The sequence below is a fragment of the Cherax quadricarinatus genome, chromosome 54 (genome assembly GCF_038502225.1).
Source record: "Cherax quadricarinatus isolate ZL_2023a chromosome 54, ASM3850222v1, whole genome shotgun sequence".
NCBI lineage: Eukaryota > Metazoa > Arthropoda > Malacostraca > Decapoda > Parastacidae > Cherax > Cherax quadricarinatus.
The window spans coordinates 22,982,087-23,001,943 of record NC_091345.1 but is presented as its reverse complement, the minus strand read 5'-3'; the positions used below and the strand labels follow the sequence as shown (position 1 = coordinate 23,001,943).

The 19,857-nt window shown below is 38.7% G+C and overlaps 1 protein-coding gene across 1 annotated transcript in view; it reads right to left on the bottom strand.

Moving 5' to 3' along the window:
- Nucleotides 1–3,936: 3,936 nt before the first annotated feature.
- The window catches only part of Srp72 (signal recognition particle 72), a 58,725-nt gene continuing 42,804 nt past the window's right edge, over nucleotides 3,937–19,857 (bottom strand). The window contains exons 10-12 of the mRNA XM_070096743.1: nucleotides 17,692–17,867; nucleotides 5,775–5,981; nucleotides 3,937–4,637 (exon numbers count right to left, since the gene is read on the bottom strand). Of these exons, the coding sequence (XP_069952844.1) occupies nucleotides 4,502–4,637; nucleotides 5,775–5,981; nucleotides 17,692–17,867 (519 nt within the window). The 3' untranslated portion in view covers nucleotides 3,937–4,501. The remainder of the gene's footprint in view (nucleotides 4,638–5,774; nucleotides 5,982–17,691; nucleotides 17,868–19,857) is intronic.

Sequence of the window (19,857 nt, the reverse complement as noted above, 5' to 3'; positions counted from 1 at the left end):
CAGCAAAAAGTAACTGTCAATTCCCATTTTGAATTTGATTCCCCAAAATTTAATCCCACCCCTCTCCCGAACACCCTAGCATTTACTTCTTTTACAACCTCATCTATAAATATATTAAACAACCATGGTGACATTACACGTCCCTGTCTAAGACCTACTTTTACTGGGAAGTATTTTCCCTCTCTTCTACACACCCTAACCTGAGCCTCACTATCCTCATAAAAGCTCTTTACAGCATTTAGTAACTTACCACCTATTCCATATACTTGCAACATCTGCCACATTGCTCCTCTATCCACTATCATATGCCTTTTCTAAATCCATAAATGCAATAAAAACTTCCCTACCTTTATCTAAATACTGTTCACATATATGCTTCAATGTAAACACTTGATCTACACATCCCCTACCCACTCTGAAGCCTCCCTGCTCATCCACAATCCTACATTCTGTCTTACCTGTAATTCTTTCAATTATAACCCTACCGTATACTTTTCCTGGTATACTCAGTAAACTTATTCCTCTATAATTTTTTTAGAAATATTATTATAATAATCAAGGGGAAGCACTAAACCCGTAGGATTATACAGCGCCTGGGGGGGATGTGGAAGGCATTCAGGCTTAATTCGGGGAACTGGAGCACAGATCCAATTCCCTAAATCAAGAGCCCCTCACCAACATCAAGGAACCTTCCCTGAGGGGTATTTTAGAAATAATTTTGATCCTTTCAATCCCAAATAGCAACATGTTTCAGACAATGACAGCCAGTTAGTGTGATTTCAGATTCTTAGTAGCCATTGCCCACAAGTCATGGCACAAAGTTGTGCAATAATGCCATTAGCATCTTGGTCTAAGAAGTCATGCAGCCAGCACTATCATCACAGTGTGAAAGATGTGCGATTTTGACTATACAGAAAATCAAACAAATGCACGAGAAAAAAAAAATTCAGTGCAGCAGTCTATGTAAATCATTCACAATTCTGATTTCATTGCTAGGAACCTAGAGAGAATTTGGGTAATTCAGGCAATTTTGTGTCTGTCCTTTAGAAAGCTTTGATGCCATACACCTATGACTATTGTGGTATTCAGGAAGTTAGCCAATTTTAGTTATAATCAGGGAGGCATTCAGGTTTAATCCAAGAAAGGGAAGGATTAAGAGCCCTCACTAGCACCTTTCTTGAGGGGTCAGGGTGATGCTGCAGTTTCACAGGTGATTTGCGAGGTCACCACATGGAGAAGACCCAGGCCAGGACCAGTCCTGGTGAACCTACCTGAATTCTCTGCATAATATTCACACCACACATTGCTCTCAAAGATAATAATGCAGAAAAATGGTTCAGAGAACCGACAAGTGTTGCACGTCTCGAGTTTATCATAACACTACTAGTAGCCTCCTCTTTGCTGCAACTTTTGAAGCCTATGCTCAAAATCATATAAAAGTGTTGGTACCACGATACTCTGGCACATTTCCTTTTTTGACTTCTGCTGATAAACTTTTTTTCTTTCCACATATGCCTCGACACGCCTACCTTTTTTCCCACTCGTATATCACATGGGTCGTCACATCTTTCATAGACCCATTTACTGACATATCTACTCCAAAACATCTAAATCCATTTACTCCTCCAGATAATCTGGTATACAATCTTTCATTCCCTAAACTTTTTGTTTCTCTCTTTCTCATGTTCACTTTTAATTTCTTTCTCTTACATACCCTCTGAAATTCATCTACCAACCTTTGTAACTTTTCAGTCTTTCCCATAAAAGAAGCTGTGATAACTCCTACTTTGTATCAGAGCCAACATCTTGTAACCCCCCACACCTCCCAATATCCTAGCATTCACTTCTTTTACCACCAAGTCTATAAATATGGTAAACAACTATGACATCACATATCTCTGCCTCAGGCCATTTTTACTGGAAAACAATCCTCCTCCCTAATACAAACCTTAACATGAGCCTCACTATCCACATAATAGTTGCTGTTCTTGGTAACCTACTTCCTATTCCAAACGTGTGCAGCGCTGTATGACCCTTATGAGTTTAGCGCCTAGTCATTATTGTAATAATCCATACATTTATTATTACAGTGGACCCCCGGTTAACGATATTTTTTCACTCCATAAGTATGTTCAGGTGCCAGTACTGACCGAATTTATTCCCATAAGGAATATTGTGAAGTAGATTAGTCCATTTCAGACCCCCAAACATACACGTACAAACGCACTTACATAAATACACTTACATAATTGGTCGCATTCGGAGGTAATCGTTATGCGGGGGTCCACTGTACATTAACCCCACTGAGGGTCCAAGCTGTAGTTCTATATACTATATATATATATATGCCTTGTCAACAGGGTCCAAGAATTTTCAAAAAAATTTTTTTTGCTATTTTCTCTTGTAAAATGGTAGAGAATCCTTTTCTGAAGGTAATAAAACGAAAATTAAAAAATTTGATGGAAAATTTATGAAATTACACTAGTGCAAATTATACTGCATCAACGATATTTATGCATCGGCGATTTTGCCCACTTTGACTCCTATTTTAGGCGACAAATTTTAGTTGACAAAATTCTTAAGCTATTTCGCTAGTATTATTTCTATTTTATCGAATGAGCACAAGAAACTGCCCAATCAACTATTTCAACTACCCAATAAAGTGATCTGAAATTGGTAATTTGGCCAATTTCACACAGTTCAAAATATTCCAATTTCAAAATAGGGTCCAGAATAAATAATGCAGGCATTCCCAGCACAAACAAAATTTCCTTCATTTATTGTTATATTTCCAGGCTTTACAGATTAATTTCATTTTTATTTTTATTCACAGAATTTTTATTCACACCAAAAAATAGAAGATTTACTGTTATGCAATACTGTAATAATTGTATAAATAATATCAGCACATTCGTGAACGTATACTAGACCCACCAGTTGACGTGTATTGAACACGTAACATCATTTGTTTACTCTTGAACATTTCAGCTCTTTTGAACTCAATTTCAAGTAGTAAAACTAATCAAAATCATCTCTATTTCTGTAAAATATCTTCCATTTTATCAAATGAGACCAAGAAACCATGAATACAATCATAAAAACCATACAGAAATACACTGCAAAGCTGCCGTTTTAATCCAAAACATGGCTGCAGTTTTTTTTCTCTATGCACTGCTTGCTGCAGGATTTGTTTTATAAGGTACACACCACAGATCCAGTCTCTCACATCTAGGCAAAAATTTACTGATCACAGCTTATCCGAGTGAGCTGAGCTCTTGGCGCAGAACTACGGCTTGGACCCTGTGGACAAGGCGTAGATCTACGGTTTGGACCCTCAAAGAGTTAGTGTCAGGGAGTGCATACCCATGGGGTCTTATAGCACCTGGGAAAGTGGGAGGGAATCAGGCTTGAACCAAGAAAAGAGAAATCAGGTATTAGTCCTTGGATCAAGAGCCCTTCTGTAGCTTTTGCAACATCTGCCATATGAAAGACTGGTTTAGTTTCCAGGATCTGATTAACCCGTTAACTGTCCAAATGTAGATCTACATTCTCTCACCCAGCGCTCTGTACTGTAATGCTGTATACCATACTGTAATGAGGTATACCATACTGTAATGCTGAATACCGTACTGTAATGCTGTATACCGTACTGTAATGCTGTATACCATACTGTAATGCTGTATACTCTACCAGACTATCCAGCAGTTAGCATTGTTTGATCTTCCTCACTTTCATATTTTTCTTGGTGGCATTTTTTCCAATATTTTTTGAAAAAAACTTACCTATAGTTTAAAGGGTCTTCGTGGGCAGGTTTTTTCTTTTCAATATTGGCACAGTGTTGCCATCTTCCATTTGTCTACCATTCAGAGCACAGGCACTATACTATTAGTTTAACAATAATAATGTGTCAAAGGTCTATTTAAATAACAGATATAATCAGGAGAGTAAAATATAAAAATACTTTTAATTTAAAAATGCTTCATTTCCATGCCATCACCTGCGTGTTTTTAAACTGGAAAATATTACGGAAACAAAGCTGCGAGTTATACATAACAAATGTTTTATTTGGTTAAATAAATATTGTTGAATCATACCTGGATGATGAGTTTTCTCCACATCTTAGAGAAGATGAAGGGAAGTTCCTATCAGAGGAGGCTCCTTGAAGCACTCTTGATTCAAGGAATTAGAAGTGCCCTCCCTTTCCTTGGATCAAATCTGATTGCTTCCCATTCCCCAAGATGCTGTATAACCTCAAAGGATTTAGTCTTCATGCTTCTAAGAAATAAAAATAAATGAAAGAAAATTAACTATGATGTGGACAGTGGTCCTCACCTATTTCACTGACCTGACCCATACTATATTCCTACAACATTGCACAGTCAAATTTATCTTTGAGAAAAGCTCTGGAAACATTACACATTGTATCCACTGAATGTGGTGGTACACAAAGGATGTGCTTGATCTGAATCGGCCATCTCAATTTTGTTTTATATGTTCTTCACTACCAGCCACTGCCTTTCTTCTTCTTGTTACCACCCTTCTTCTTCTGCATGTTACGTCGTGGTCCCTGAGACTCTGCTTGTGGACTGACCACTGCTTGCGTTGGTTTATGCTGACCCGCTGTTTTGGTGATGTCACTGCAAGCATAACCACTTATCAGTATGATTTATAAATATTTCTTAAATGATGAACCTCTGAAATATTTTTTTTAACAGGTTGACCATCTCCCATTGAGGCAGGGTGACCCAAAAAAAGAAGGAAACACTTTCACCATCATTCACACATAATCACTACCTTTGCAGAGGCACTCAGATATAACACTTTAAATGTCACTCCAGTCAATATCCCAAACCCCTTCTTTTAAAGTGCAGGCATTGTACTTCCCACCTCCAGGACTCAAGTCCGGCTAACCAGTTTCCCTGAATCCCTTCACAAAATATTACCCTGCTCACACTCCAACAGCTTGTCAGGTCCCCAAAACCATTCATCTCCATTCACTCTTAACACGCTTGCTGGAAGTCCAAGCCCCTCGCCCACAAAACCTCCTTTACCCTCTCCCTCCACCCTTTTTGAGGACGACCCCTACCCTGCCTTCCCTCCACTACAGATTTATACGCTCTCCAAGTCATTCTTTGTTCCATTCTCTCTAAATGACCAAACCACCTCAACAACCCCTCTTCAGCCCTCTGACTAATACTTTTAGTAACTCCACACAAAGGGTATTTATTTTACTTAATCTGTTTTTATTATGCATAGCTGTACTGAACACTTAATATATGATACACACATTATCAGGAGTTTTAGAGGCAATCGATAATGAAAAACTTTTCCACCAACTGGCAATTTTCACTTACTGGACGGAGTCAGAACCCTAAGAGCCATATAAATGGGGCTCTCCTGTACAGTATTGCCATTATGTTGGAATTCTTAGCAAATATATAAAGTTTTTGCATCTGACTACTGGCTATTGTAACCAACTACCCATCAGGGATCAGCTTCCTTCTTACTTTGGCACTTACAAAGATTTTCCAGAGAGGACCAGTTTTCAGTGCTCCAGCCCTGGGTTCACTCAAATATTTTATTGGGCCTGGATTTGTTTTACGGTAAAAGAAGGCAATTCTTTTACAGGTTCGTCTACTCAAGAAAATTTGCATTACATTTACTGAAGTGGTCACCTCACCATTGTGAAATTCATTCTTTATAAGAAGCCTGATAACAAGGCTCCATTGTGATAGAGATAAATTACTAAGGTAAGAGTGAGAGAGAATACTTACAACTTATCAGCTGCATCACTTGACACTCCTTGTGTTCCTTTCATCACGTCCTTGATGCGACGATCCTTCTTCTTGCGGTAACCCTTGCGCTGCCACTTGGGTAACCAACGTTCTGGGTCAGCCGGGACATTGGGGTTGTAGTTCTTGGGAAGACGTGGCTTTCTTTTCTTCTTTGTCTTCGTCTTCTTTATCTCTGTTCCTGGAGTCCTATTGAAGCCAAATGATATATGTACTATACTGCCTATCTAGCTGTATTATACAACTTATCTAACTGTAAATAAGTATTATCTGATATGCACACTATCTAGCATGCTTTAATGATGTGTTGTAGACTACACAAAACCTGTACATAGGAGACAAACTTATGCTGATATTTTTGCCTGACATGGACCATGACCTAGTCACACAGAAGCACAAAGGGAAGGGACCCAGAATATGAAAGGGGAGAGGAACGGGAATGATACAACAAGAGGAGGGAATAGTATTATTGTGGTAGTAGTAGTAGGGATGGTACAGTAGTGTGCATATTAACTGGGACAACGATGAAATAACACATTTGGAAAACTGACGTTTATTTGCATACACGGCAATGATAACAGATAATTGATTTAATAAGAGATATGACTGCCCTTTGCTTTTATGAGCACTGCTGCATGCTTTGGAATAAAATTGACCAATGTTGAACACATTTTAGCAAGGAACAAGATCCTGCTGGAAAATGCCTTTTCCTTCAGGAAAGTCTCTATCCACAATTGGATTTCCTTCTATTTGTCACTGTTCATCGTTCCCTCAACAATAACAAGCTGTCCAGGCCTTTAGCAGTAAAACTACCCCAAAACATCTTAGGTGGCTGTTTCAGCATTTGTTGCATGTGTCCATTCCAAAGAGGTTTCCCTCTGCTCTGTCTCATTACCATTGATCTGTACCAATGCACAGTACTTCAACATGCGGCTTATCTGAAAATATAACTTTTTCACTCATCTGTCATCCATCCGTTATGATCGAGTGCCCACACCAGCCATTTTTTCTTCATAGCAGCAGTCAATAATTGTTTCTTTACCAGCTTTCTGGCAGTTCTCACATCAAAGAAGCTTCATCAAACAGTTGAAAATCAACATTTATGCCAGCTGAAGCCCAGTCTTTCTGTAGATCTTTGTGTTTTCTTAGGAAACACAAATGTTGAGTGAATGCGTGGGGAGTTTTGAATCAAGTGTGAGAGTAATGGTGGTTGGGGATTTCAATGCTAAAGTGGGTAAAAATGTTATGGAGGGAGTAGTAGGTAAATTTGGGGTGCCAGGGGTAAATGTAAATGGGGAGCCTTTAATTGACCTATGTGTAGAAAGAAATTTGGTAATAAGTAATACATTTTTTTTATTATCACACTGGCCGATTCCCACCAAGGCAGGGTGGCCCGAAAAAGAAAAACTTTCACCATCATTCACTCCATCACTGTCTTGCCAGAAGGGTGCTTTACACTACAGTTTTTAAACTGCAACATTAACACCCCTCCTTCAGAGTGCAGGCACTGTACTTCCCATCTCCAGGACTCAAGTCCGGCCTGCCGGTTTCCCTGAACCCCTTCATAAATGTTACTTTGCTCACACTCCAACAGCACGTCAAATATTAAAAACCATTTGTCTCCATTCACTCCTATCAAACACGCTCACGCATGCCTGCTGGAAGTCCAAGCCCCTCGCACACAAAACCTCCTTTACCCCCTCCCTCCAACCTTTCCTAGGCCGAACCCTACCCCGCCTTCCTTCCACTACAGACTGATACACACTGTTTCGCTCCATTCTCTCTACATGTCCGAACCACCACAACAACCCTTCCTCAGGCCTCTGGACAACAGTTTTGGTAATCCCGCACCTCCTCCTAACTTCCAAACTACGAATTCTCTGCATTATATTCACACCACACATTGCCCTCAGACATGACATCTCCACTGCCTCCAGCCTTCTCCTCGCTGCAACATTCATCACCCATGCTTCACACCCATATAAGAGCGTTGGTAAAACTATACTCTCATACATTCCCCTCTTTGCCTCCAAGGACAAAGTTCTTTGTCTCCACAGACTCCTAAGTGCACCACTCACCCTTTTCCCCTCATCAATTCTATGATTCACCTCATCTTTCATAGACCCATCCGCTGACACGTCCACTCCCAAATATCTGAATACATTCACCTCCTCCATACTCTCTCCCTCCAATCTGATATCCAATCTTTCATCACCTAATCTTTTTGTTATCCTCATAACCTAACTCTTTCCTGTATTCACTTTTAATTTTCTTCTTTTGCACACCCTACCAAATTCATCCACCAATCTCTGCAACTTCTCTTCAGAATCTCCCAAGAGCACAGTGTCATCAGCAAAGAGCAACTGTGACAACTCCCACTTTATGTGTGATTCTTTATCTTTTAACTCCACGCCTCTTGCCAAGACCCTTGCATTTACTTCTCTTACAACCTCAGCTATAAATATATTAAACAACCACGGTGACATCACACATCCTTGTCTAAGGCCTACTTTTAATGGGAAATAATTTCCCTCTTTCCTACATACTCTTACTTGAGCCTCACTATCCTCGTAAAAACTCTTCACTGCTTTCAGTAACCTACCTCCTACACCATACACCTGCAACATCTGCCACATTGCCCCCTATCCACCCTGTCATACGCCTTTTACAAATCCATAAATGCCACAAAGACCTCTTTAGCCTTATCTAAATACTGTTCACTTACATGTTTCACTGTAAACACCTGGTCCACACACCCCCTACCTTTCCTAAAGCCTCCTTGTTCATCTGCTATCCTATTCTCCATCTTACTCTTAATTCTTTCAATAATAACTCTACCATACACTTTACCAGGTATACTCAACAGACTTATCCCCCTATAATTTTTGCACTCTCTTTTGTCCCCTTTGTCTTTATACAAAGGAACTATGCATGCTCTCTGCCAATCCCTAGGTACCTTACCCTCTTCCATACATTTATTAAATAATTGCACCAACCACTCCAAAACTATATCCCCACCTGCTTTTAACATTTCTATCTTTATCCCATCAATCCCGGCTGCCTTACCCCTTTCATTTTACCTACTGCCTCAGGAACTTCCCCCACACTCACAACTGGCTCTTCCTCACTCCTACAAGATGTTATTCCTCCTTGCCCTACACACATATTTTATGAAAAAGAGGATAAATAAATATACAAGGTATGATGTAGCATGTAATGAAAGTAGTTTGTTAGATTATGTATTGGTGGATAAAAGGTTGATGGGTAGGCTCCAGGATGTACATATTTATAGAGGGGCAAATGATATATCGGATCATTATTTAGTTGTAGCTACAGTTAGAGTAAGAGGTAGATGGGAAAAGAGGAAGGTGGTAAAAACAAGTAAGAGGGAGGTGAAAGTGTATAAACTAAGGGAGGAGGAAGTTCGGGTGAGATATAAGCGACTATTGGCAGAAAGGTGGGCTAGTGCGAAGATGAGTAGTGGGGGGGTTGAAGAGGGTTGGAATAGTTTTAAAAATGCAGTATTAGAATGTGGGGCAGAAGTTTGTGGTTATAGGAGGAAAGAGGAGTGACTGGTGGAATGATGAAGTAAAGGGTGTGATAAAAGAGAAAAAGGTAGCTTATGAGAGGTTTTTACAAAGCAGAAGTGTTATAAGAAGAGCAGAGTATATGGAGAGTAAAAGAAAGGTGAAGAGAGTGGTGAGAGTGCAAAAGGAGAGCAGATGAAAGAGTGGGAGAGGCACTGTCAAGAAATTTTAATGAAAATAAGAAAAAATTTTGGAGTTAAACAACTTAAGAAAGCCTAGGGAAAGTATGGATTTGTCAGTTAAAAACAGAGTAGGGGAGTTAGTAGATGGGGAAAGGGAGGTATTAGGTAGATGGCGAGAATATTTTGAGGAACTTTTAAATGTTGAGGAAGAAAGGGAGGCGGTAATTTCATGCACTGGCCAGGGAGGTATACTATCTTTTAGGAGTGAAGAAGAGCAGAATGTAAGTGTGGTGAAGGTACATGAGGCATTACGTAGAATGAAAGGGGGTAAAGCAGCTGGAACTGATGGGATCATGACAGAAATGTTAAAAGCAGGGGGGATATAGTGTTGGAGTGGTTGGTACTTTTGTTTAATAAATGTATGAAAGAGGGGAAGGTACCTAGGGATTGGCAGAGAGCATGTATAGTCCCTTTATATAAAGGGAAAGGGGACAAAAGAGACTGTAAAAATTATAGAGGAATAAGTTTACTGAGTATACCAGGAAAAGTATACGGTAGGGTTATAATTGAAAGAATTAGAGGTAAGACAGAATGTAAGATTGCGGATGAGCAGGGAGGCTTCAGAGTGGGTAGGGGATGTGTAGATCAAGTGTTTACATTGAAGCATATATGTGAACAGTATTTAGATAAAGGTAGGGAAGTTTTTATTGCATTTATGGATTTAGAAAAGGCATATGATACAGTGGATAGAAGAGCAATGTGGCAGATGTTGCAAGTATATGGAATAGGTGGTAAGTTACTAAATGCTGTAAAGAGCTTTTATGAGGATAGTGAGGCTCAGGTTAGGGTGTAGAAGAGAGGGAAAATACTTCCCGGTAAAAGTAGGTCATAGACAGGGATGTGTAATGTCACCATGGTTGTTTAATATATTTATAGATGGGGTTGTAAAAGAAGTAAATGCTAGGGCGTTCGGGAGAGGGGTGGGGTTAAATTATGGGGAATCAAATTCAAAATGGGAATTGACACAGTTACTTTTTGCTGATGATACTGTGCTTATGGGAGATTCTAAAGAAAAATTGCAAAGGTTAGTGGATGAGTTTGAGAATGTGTGTAAAGGTAGAAAGTTGAAAGTGAACATAGAAAAGAGTAAGGTGATGAGGGTATCAAATGATTTAGATAAGAAAAATTGGATATCAAATTGGGGAGGAGTAGTATGGAAGAAGTGAATGTTTTCAGATACTTGGGAGTTGATGTGTTGGCAGATGGATTTATGAAGGATGAGGTTAATCATAGAACTGATGAGGGAAAAAAGGCGAGTGGTGCGTTGAGGTATATGTGGAGTCAAAAAAAAACGTTATCTATGGAGGCAAAGAAGGGAATGTATGAAAGTATAGTAGTACCAACACTCTTATATGGATGTGAAGCTTGGATGGTAAATGCAGCAGTGAGGAGACGGTTGGAGGCAGTGGAGATGTCCTGTCTAAGGGCAATGTGTGGTGTAAATATTATGCAGAAAATTCGGAGTGTGGAAATTAGGAGAAGGTGTGGAGTTAATAAAAGTATTAGTCAGAGGGCAGAAGAGGGGTTGTTGAGGTGGTTTGGTCATTTAGAGAGAATGGATCAAAGTAGAATGACATGGAGAGCATATAAATCTATAGGGAAGGAAGGCTGGGTAGGTGTCGTCCTCGAAAGGGTTGGAAAGAGGGGGTAAAGGAGGTTTTGTGGGCGAGGGGCTTGGACTTCCAGCAAGCGTGCATGAGCCTGTTAGATAGGAGTGAATGGAGACGAATGATACTTGGGACCTGACGATCTGTTGGAGTGTGAGCAGGGTAATATTTAGTGAAGGGATTCAGGGAAACCGGTTATTTTCATATAGTCGGACTTGAGTCCTGGAAATGGGAAGTACAATGCCTGCACTTTAAAGGAGGGGTTTGGGATATTGGCAGTTTGGAGGGATATGTTGTGTATCTTTATACGTACATGCTTCTAAACTGTTGTATTCTGAGCACCTCTGCAAAAACAGTGATAATGTGCGAGTGTGGTTAAAGTGTTGAATGATGATGAAAGTATTTTCTTTTTGGGGATTTTCTTTCTTTTTTGGGTCACCCTGCCTTGGTGGGAGACAGCTGACTTGTTGAGAGAGAGAAATATATATATATATATATATATATATATATATATATATATATATATATATATATATATATATATATATATATATATATATATATATTATACAGTGAACCCCCGGTTAACGATATTTTTTCACTCCATAAGTATGTTCAGGTGCCAGTACTGACCGAATTTATTCCCATAAGGAATATTGTGAAGTAGATTAGTCCATTTCAGACCCCCAAACATACACGTACAAACGCACTTACATAAATACACTTACATAATTGGTCGCATTCCAAGGTAATCGTTATGCGGGGGTCCACTGTGTATATATATATATATATATATATATATATATATATATATATATATATATATATATATATATATATATATATATATATATATATAATAATTATTTATTTATTAATTTATTTATTTATTTTTGAAAATTCTTCGCCACTAAGAGCAAGTTTGTGAGCAGGGGCCACAACACTGAAAGGGTTAATTAAGCCAAGAGACTAAGACATATTAGGGGAGAATCACAAAATTTACTCCTGTCCCAATAATTTTGCACACTACTGTACCACTCCTACCACCACCACAATAGTACTATTCCCTCTTGTTATACCACTCCTGTCTCCACCCCCTCTCAGATATATTCTGGTACCCTTCCCTTCACGCTTCTGTTACAGTCGCTCAAACTCTCAGCTATTTCGCTAGTATTCCTTCTATCGACCGAGTCCAAGAAAATGCCCATTTACCTACTTCAACTACAAAATAGAGAGATCAGAAATCGGTAATTTGGCCAATTTCACACAAAATATAACTGCCAATTTGAAAATAGGGTCCATAATAAACAAAGTAGACATTCCTGGCACTAAATAAACATTTCCTCTGCTCTTTAGTCATTTATCCAGGTCCCTCTCATAATACACTTGTTTTCATTTTGGAATTTTATTCACACAAAAAAATAGAAATTTACTTTTATGGAGATTACTGCATTATTGTAATAATTGTATAAATAATGTCAGTGCATTCCTCAATGTGTATTAGACTGACCAGTTGGACATGTATTGGACAAGCGGTGTCATTTGTGTACTATGGAATATCATCAAAAATTGAACATATCTGCTACTTTGAGCTCAATTTCAAGCTACTTTCAGTCCTGAAACTCATCAAAATTATTTTTATTTCTGTAATAGATCTTCCATTCTATCAAATGAGACCAAGAAACTGAAAATTCAACCGTAAAAACCATACAAAAATACACCGCAAAGTTGCCATTTTAAACCAAAAACAGTCAATTTTTTCTTATTATGCACTATGCGCCACAGGATTTTTGTTATATAGTGCTCACTTACCGCATGGACCAATTTTCTCGTATCTAGGCCCAAATTTAGCACTCACAGCTTATCTGAGTGAGCTGAGCTCATGGCGTCACCATGGGGAAGTTCACCAGCCAAGTCTACTTTCCGACATAAACTGAAATATACTTAGCTTCAGTGATGACTCAGACTTCTTACAGGTGCGGTTCAAGGAGTCTCCTTCGAATGAGTCAAGTCCCCACTACTGAGCTGTCGAGTAACATATTAAAATTTGCCCCAAAGGAGTGTATATATCTAGCATTTTTCAACTGATTGTAAATAAAATGCACCTTGGTACTCACTTGCAATAGGCGTATTGCCCTCGTGTCACGGGATCTATTGGTAACTCCAATCAAATCCCATATCAACCTATTAGCTTCATCTAACATAAGATGATGTTGGTGTGACTAAACTTATCTGGGTATTGTAACTGACCCAATTCTCTAGCTTGTTGTAGGGGAGGTTCAATGACCCCGATATCACTGTCTTGAGTCGGTTGCTACAGATGTGTAGTTATATTGTCCTCATTTGTAATGCATCATGCCTGAGTGTACGCCGCAAAACACAGGTTAATGTACTTTATCATGATTTATACTGCTGATCACTACACTCGTGTTTGTTTACACAGCTAAATTTCCTAGTGGAGGCTGATAATATTTCAGAGTTTACCGCTCAAATTCACTATCGTCTTTGTTCTCAATGGGAAATTTTGTGACGTATATACGCTCTGAGTCCTGAAGTCAATTTGACCCCTCCACCCTCCTTAGTGACCTTGTTCCTCGTACCCACAAAGGGAATGCTGATTTCAGCTTTATAGACATTCCTGCTAGACATTGCAACGTAGTTTAACAAAGGAATGTTTCCTGTTGTTCAGCCATGGGCTAATAGTTATAATGCCCCTGACTTGTAGACTAAGTGGGGCGCAGGTTTTCTTGTAACTTTCCTGATATGGGAAAAGAGCAATTACTCTAGCTTTAACCCTGGTTGTGTAGTCTCTTAGAAATTCTAGCAAGGAGAGACGTTCATGGTGATGCTTGGTACATATGTCTTTAAAAAGCTGTTGCGGGAACAAGGAAGTCATAGTCCATCAGCTCCTTTCTGAGAGGCTGAGGGCTACCCTCCCTTTAATCCTTAAACTGTCCAAATGCAGATCTACATTCGCTCACGTAGCGCTCCAAGTGTAGATCTACGTTTTATTTTTCCTGCCTCCAAATTTGGCATGACTGGCCTGAGATGCCTGGTCAGTATAGAATGGGTATTAACACTCAGTGTGTACAGTATTAAAAAAATCTGGGACAATGTAGTACCTTGTGGAAGCACCAGTTCAATTGAGCGCCAGCTAGAGCAAATAGCGTGGCAAACACCAGGGATTCACTGATGTCATGTCATATTAACACTCCCATTTTAAGAGGAAAGTGATGGATGTGGCCACAAGTGGTTGAGAAAATATCAAAAACCTCGATAATAACCCATGCGTAACATTTGTGCAACATCCTTTCATTTTTGATACCATTGGTATCAATGGTATCAGGCTGGCCGGCTGGCTGGATTTGGCGCTGTCTGTCTATATCTGTATCTTCGTCTATATCTCCATCCATCTATATCTGTCTACACCTCCGCCCGGCTACACCTCCGCCCGGCTACATCTCTCTCTGCCTATATATGTCTATATCTCTGTCTATCTCTATATCTCTGTCTATCTCTATATCTGTCTATCTCTATATCTGTCTATCTCTATATCTCTGTCTCTCACATGTACACATAAGTACAATTATACACAATGTAAATTACCTAGGATAACCCAAAAATTCCAGGCAAAGTGCTATACAGTGCACTGTCACTTCTGCATCGTGTGTAAATTGTACCTGTTGGCTTACGAGCCGCTTTCTGAGACAGACAAGCAGACGGAAACACACACACATAGGCAGACAGAAAGACCGAGATACACAGGCAGACAAAGATAAGCAGAGCTAGACAGATAGACATACATGTTTGTGTGTAACAGTGAAAACAAAAAACCAGGGTTCCCTGCAGCAGTGCTTTATCATCAAGTGTCACTCCACCACTTACCATGTCAGCAGTTTAGTGACTCACCATAAACACCATGCTTCAAGAAGTTTCACATACTCCAGCATGTCTAAAACATTGCTGAGACCTATAAATACTTTGTATATATTTCTAAACAATAGTAAATGACAAAGGAAGGTGAAAATATTCACCTGTTGGTGTGACTGACTATTTGAGTATTATTTCAGTACCTAATATTAGTGTCAGAACAAAGACTGGCTATAAAATCACAAGAACTATTATAAATTGTAATTATCAGAACAAAATGAAAAATAATTTTTTTTAAATAAAAGAGGGCAATTTTCTGTGTGTTATAAGATGAAAAAAAAAAAATTTAGGATCAGTACTTTACTGAGGTAAGACCACGAAGTTGATGCTGGATGCTCACCTGACAGCAACATGGAGTCCTGCTGCTTGCAGAAGTGTTGCTGATATACCTTTTTTCTCTCTCTTTTTTTTTTTTTTTAAATAAAAATGAGAAAAAAGGTATATCAGCAATACTTCTGCAAGCGGCAGGACTCCATGTTGCTGTCAGGTGAGCATCCAGCATCAACTTCGTGGTCTTATCTCAATAAGTACTGATCCTAATTTTTTTGTTTTCATCTTATAACACACAGAAAATTGCCCTCTCTTATTTAAAAAAAAAAAAAAAAATATTCAGAGTGCTGCACAAGTGAACGTAGATCTTTGTTTGGACATAGTGTGACTATGAAGAATTTTCTCCAGTCTCACTATGGGACTGAAATTGGCTTCAAAGCCGTGATACAACGGGACCAACAATGAAATGGTTAATGGTCACAAGCTAGACCAAAATCTCATAAGTTTCAGTCTATGTGCAGGTTATGTGTGTATTATCCCCGTCATGGTATCCTGTCTTGATCCTTTGAAGGTCGAGACCCCTGCTAGCAAACTTGCTCCCATGGTTAACCCTTCAACGGTCCAAACGTATATATACGTTCACGTGTGTAGCATCCCAAACGTATATATACGTTTTCTTTGTCATTCATTCAACATTGCCACGATAAGCCTGAGTCACCTAGACATGAGAGACTGGGTGTGTGCACTCACTGTGCGCCATATTAAAATAATTGGGGATGCCTGGGTACCATATGGTCTTTTTTCCTATTAAAAAAAGAATTTTTTTCTCTCCAAAAATTTTGGGCGCTACGCGAGTGAACGTATATATACGTTTGGACAGTTTAAGGGCTGAAGAATTTAAAAAAAATTATTTTTTCTTATGAAATGATAGAGAATCTTCTTCTGAAGGTAATGAAACCAAGAGCACAAAATTTGATGGAAAACTTATGGAATTATGCTCTCACAAAGTTAGCAGCCTAGGCAATATTTACACAACGGCAATTTTATCCACTTTGAGCCCTATTTTGGGCCAATTCCATTGTTCCAATTGACCAAACTCATAGCTGTTGAGCTAGAACTCCTTTTTGTTCTATCAACTGAGTACAAGAAACTGCCCACTTACCTATTTCAACTACCCAATACAATGATCAGAAATTACTAGTTTGGCCAATTTCCCACAAATTTCAAGAAAGGCCAATTTCAAAATACAGACATTCCTGGCACTAAAACATTTTCTCTGTTCATTAGTCACATCTTCAGGCCCCTCTTATATTATGCTTACTTTTCATTTTGAATTTTTATTCACACAAAAATAGATTTACTGTCTTTCAGACTACTGCATAATGGTAATAATTGTATAAATAATGACAGTGCATTCATGAGGACATATTAGACCAGCCAGTTGACGTGTATTGTATGCGTGATATGTTTTGTTTACTCTTGAACACTGGCAAAAATTTTTAATTTTTTGCTACTTTGAGCTCAATTTCAAGCTACTTTTAGTCTGTAAACCATTCAAAAATCATCTTTATTTCTGTAATATATATTCCATTCTATCAAATGAGACTAAGAAACTGAGGATACAACCATAAAAACATACAAAAATACACAGCAAATTCACTGTTTTACACCAAAAACACAGTCGCAGTTTTTTCCCTCATTATGCACTGCATGCTGCAGGATTTTTTATTTTTTATACTACACACACTGACCATGCAGACCCATTCTCTCATATGTAGGCCTACCACCAACTTTCTCCTGCAAGATTTGAAGCTACTAGAATTTTGTTGTAGCATTACGGGATCAACCCTGGCTTCAAAGCCATAATATTACAGGACTAACCCCGAAAAGGTTAACGATACAATTTGCACATAAATTACAATTCAGTAAATACTACACTGATTAAAAAAATAATAAGAGGGGAAGAAAAAATAGGGTACAGCACCACACATATCAAATGTCATATTTTTAGCTTGCCCAAAATGCTCTACATAACCAGGGGCTTTTCATGTGTACCATTAAGTGTTATCCAATTTTGTAAGACATATGTATCTTTGAAAATAAACTATCATTACTGATATTATTTTCATTACTATATATATTTTTTAACTCAATGGCCATCTGCCAAGGCAGAGTGACCCAAATGCAACATGCTCACCCATCCTTCAAAATGCTAGCAACTGCCTCTTCCACTTCCAGGACTCAAGTCTGGTTAACTGGTTTCCCTGAATCCCTTCATAAAAGTTACCTGTTCATACTCCAACAGCATGAGAGAGAAACTAACATGGCAGACTTTGGTGAGGCTGGTGATGAGGGTGATCCCTCTCCACGTGCCTGCTGGATCTTCTTGAAGTAACGGTGACCCAGTGATGCTTCAAGTGCGTCTCCATCCACACTTCCAACGATGCTACTCACTGGTGGAAGCTCTCGTGATAATGTCTTAGCTGCACTTACATCATACTGTGGATATTTGTTAATCCAACTTATTCATATCAACCTAAGGCACCTAACTTATTTATGTTAAATCATTCTGGCTTTAGATTTTTCTTCTCAGCTAACCAACTCTCTCTCACTGACATAGGGCGACTCAAAAAAGAAGAAACTCTTTCACTATCATTCACTCCATCACTCTCTTGCCAAAGGGGTGCCAATACTACAGTTCAAAACTGCAATTATCCTCACCCCTACTTTAGAATGCAAGCACTGTAATTCCCACCTCCAGGACTCGAGTCTGGCTAGCTGGTTTCCCTGAATCTCTTCATAAATGTTACCTTGCTCACACTCCAACAGTACATAAGTCATAAAAACCACTTGCCTTCACACACTCCTGTCTAGCACACGTCAAATATTTCCTTACAGAACTGAAGTACATTATTTGACCCCTTCACTGCCCAGACCCCCAAAATGATGTGCTTACAGTGTCTACATTAAAAAAAATTCTTCCAATAATAATAAGAGAATCTTTTTCTGAAGGTAATGACACCAAAAATATGAAATTTGGTGGAAAATTTATGGAATTACACAGGTGCAAAGTTAGAGGTCCAGATGCTATTTATTCACTGGTAATTTCATCAAGTTTGAGTTCTCTTTTAAGTCGGTTTCATTGCACAATTTGACCAAATTCCTAGCCATTTCACTAGTATGCTTTCTGTTCTATCAACTGCACACAAGAAATGGTCCATTCATATATCAAAATTACCCTATAAATACAAAAGTCAAATTTTTGCCAATTTTACACAAAATTAAAAAAAAAAAAAACCCACTTTAAAAACAAGATTCCAAAATAAACACTGTAGACATTCCAGCCACTAAAACATTTCCTTTGTTAATTAATCACATCTCCAAGCCTCTCCTATATTACACCTGCCTTCCATTTTGAATTTATCACCAAACAAAAAATTGAAGATTTACCCTATTTCTAGGATAAAATACAGTAGACAACTACAATTCATCCGAGATATGTTCCAGAAAAACTGAACTATGTGTGAATATGCAACATATGCAGTGAATAACTTATGGAAAAGAATAGGTTGTGTTGTATCTCTCTGAAATGGCCAAAACTTCTTTTGTAAACACTCATTTCACCTAAAACCATAAACTCAAAAGTGCATTATGATTTTAGAAGGCAAGCAGATGCTATAAGCACATTAAGGAAAGTCAAGCACTGTGAATACACTTTCTTTAAATTCAAGATGCTGTTTCTTATCCCTTTCACTGTCATGTACAACTATGTCATTGAGGCCAGGAGTAACTAAGAGTATTATTTTCAGGGGTCTGGACAGTGAAAGGTTTGGAAACCTAAAAAACAGACTGGGGATTGTAGGGGGAAAAGCCTTACCCATCCTCTGGAATATTAGCAAAAATTTAATATTTCTGCTACTTCGAGCTCAATTTCAAGCTACTTCCAGTCCTGAAACCAATCAAAATTATCTTTATTTCAGTAGTATGTCTTCCATTCTATCAAATGATGCCAAGAAACAGCCAGTAAAACCATAAAAACGATCCAGAAAACACCTCAAAGTTGCTGTTTTAAACCATACACACAGTCTGAGCTTTGCTTTTCCCATCACATAACGCGTGGGGAAGGAATTTTTCCTTTTATACTGTGCACATGCGCCACACAGACCCATTCTCTCATATCTAGGCCAAAATTTACTACTCACAGCTCATCTGAGTGAGCCAAGCTCATGATGTAGAACTACATAGGGATCCTGGTCTCAGTTTTATGTGATGGCCACTGAAAGGGTTAACAGATCTGATTCAATTATTGGGATGCTGGAAACCATGACCAATCTTTCCTGGTTATATTTTACTATCCGTGATATAGATTGGTAAATCTATTTTTGCGTGAATAAGAATTCTGGAGCGAGTTAAACAAGTTAAGAAAGCCTAGGGAACAAATGGATTTTTTATTTTTCCAACAAGTCGGCCGTCTCCCACCGAGGCAGGG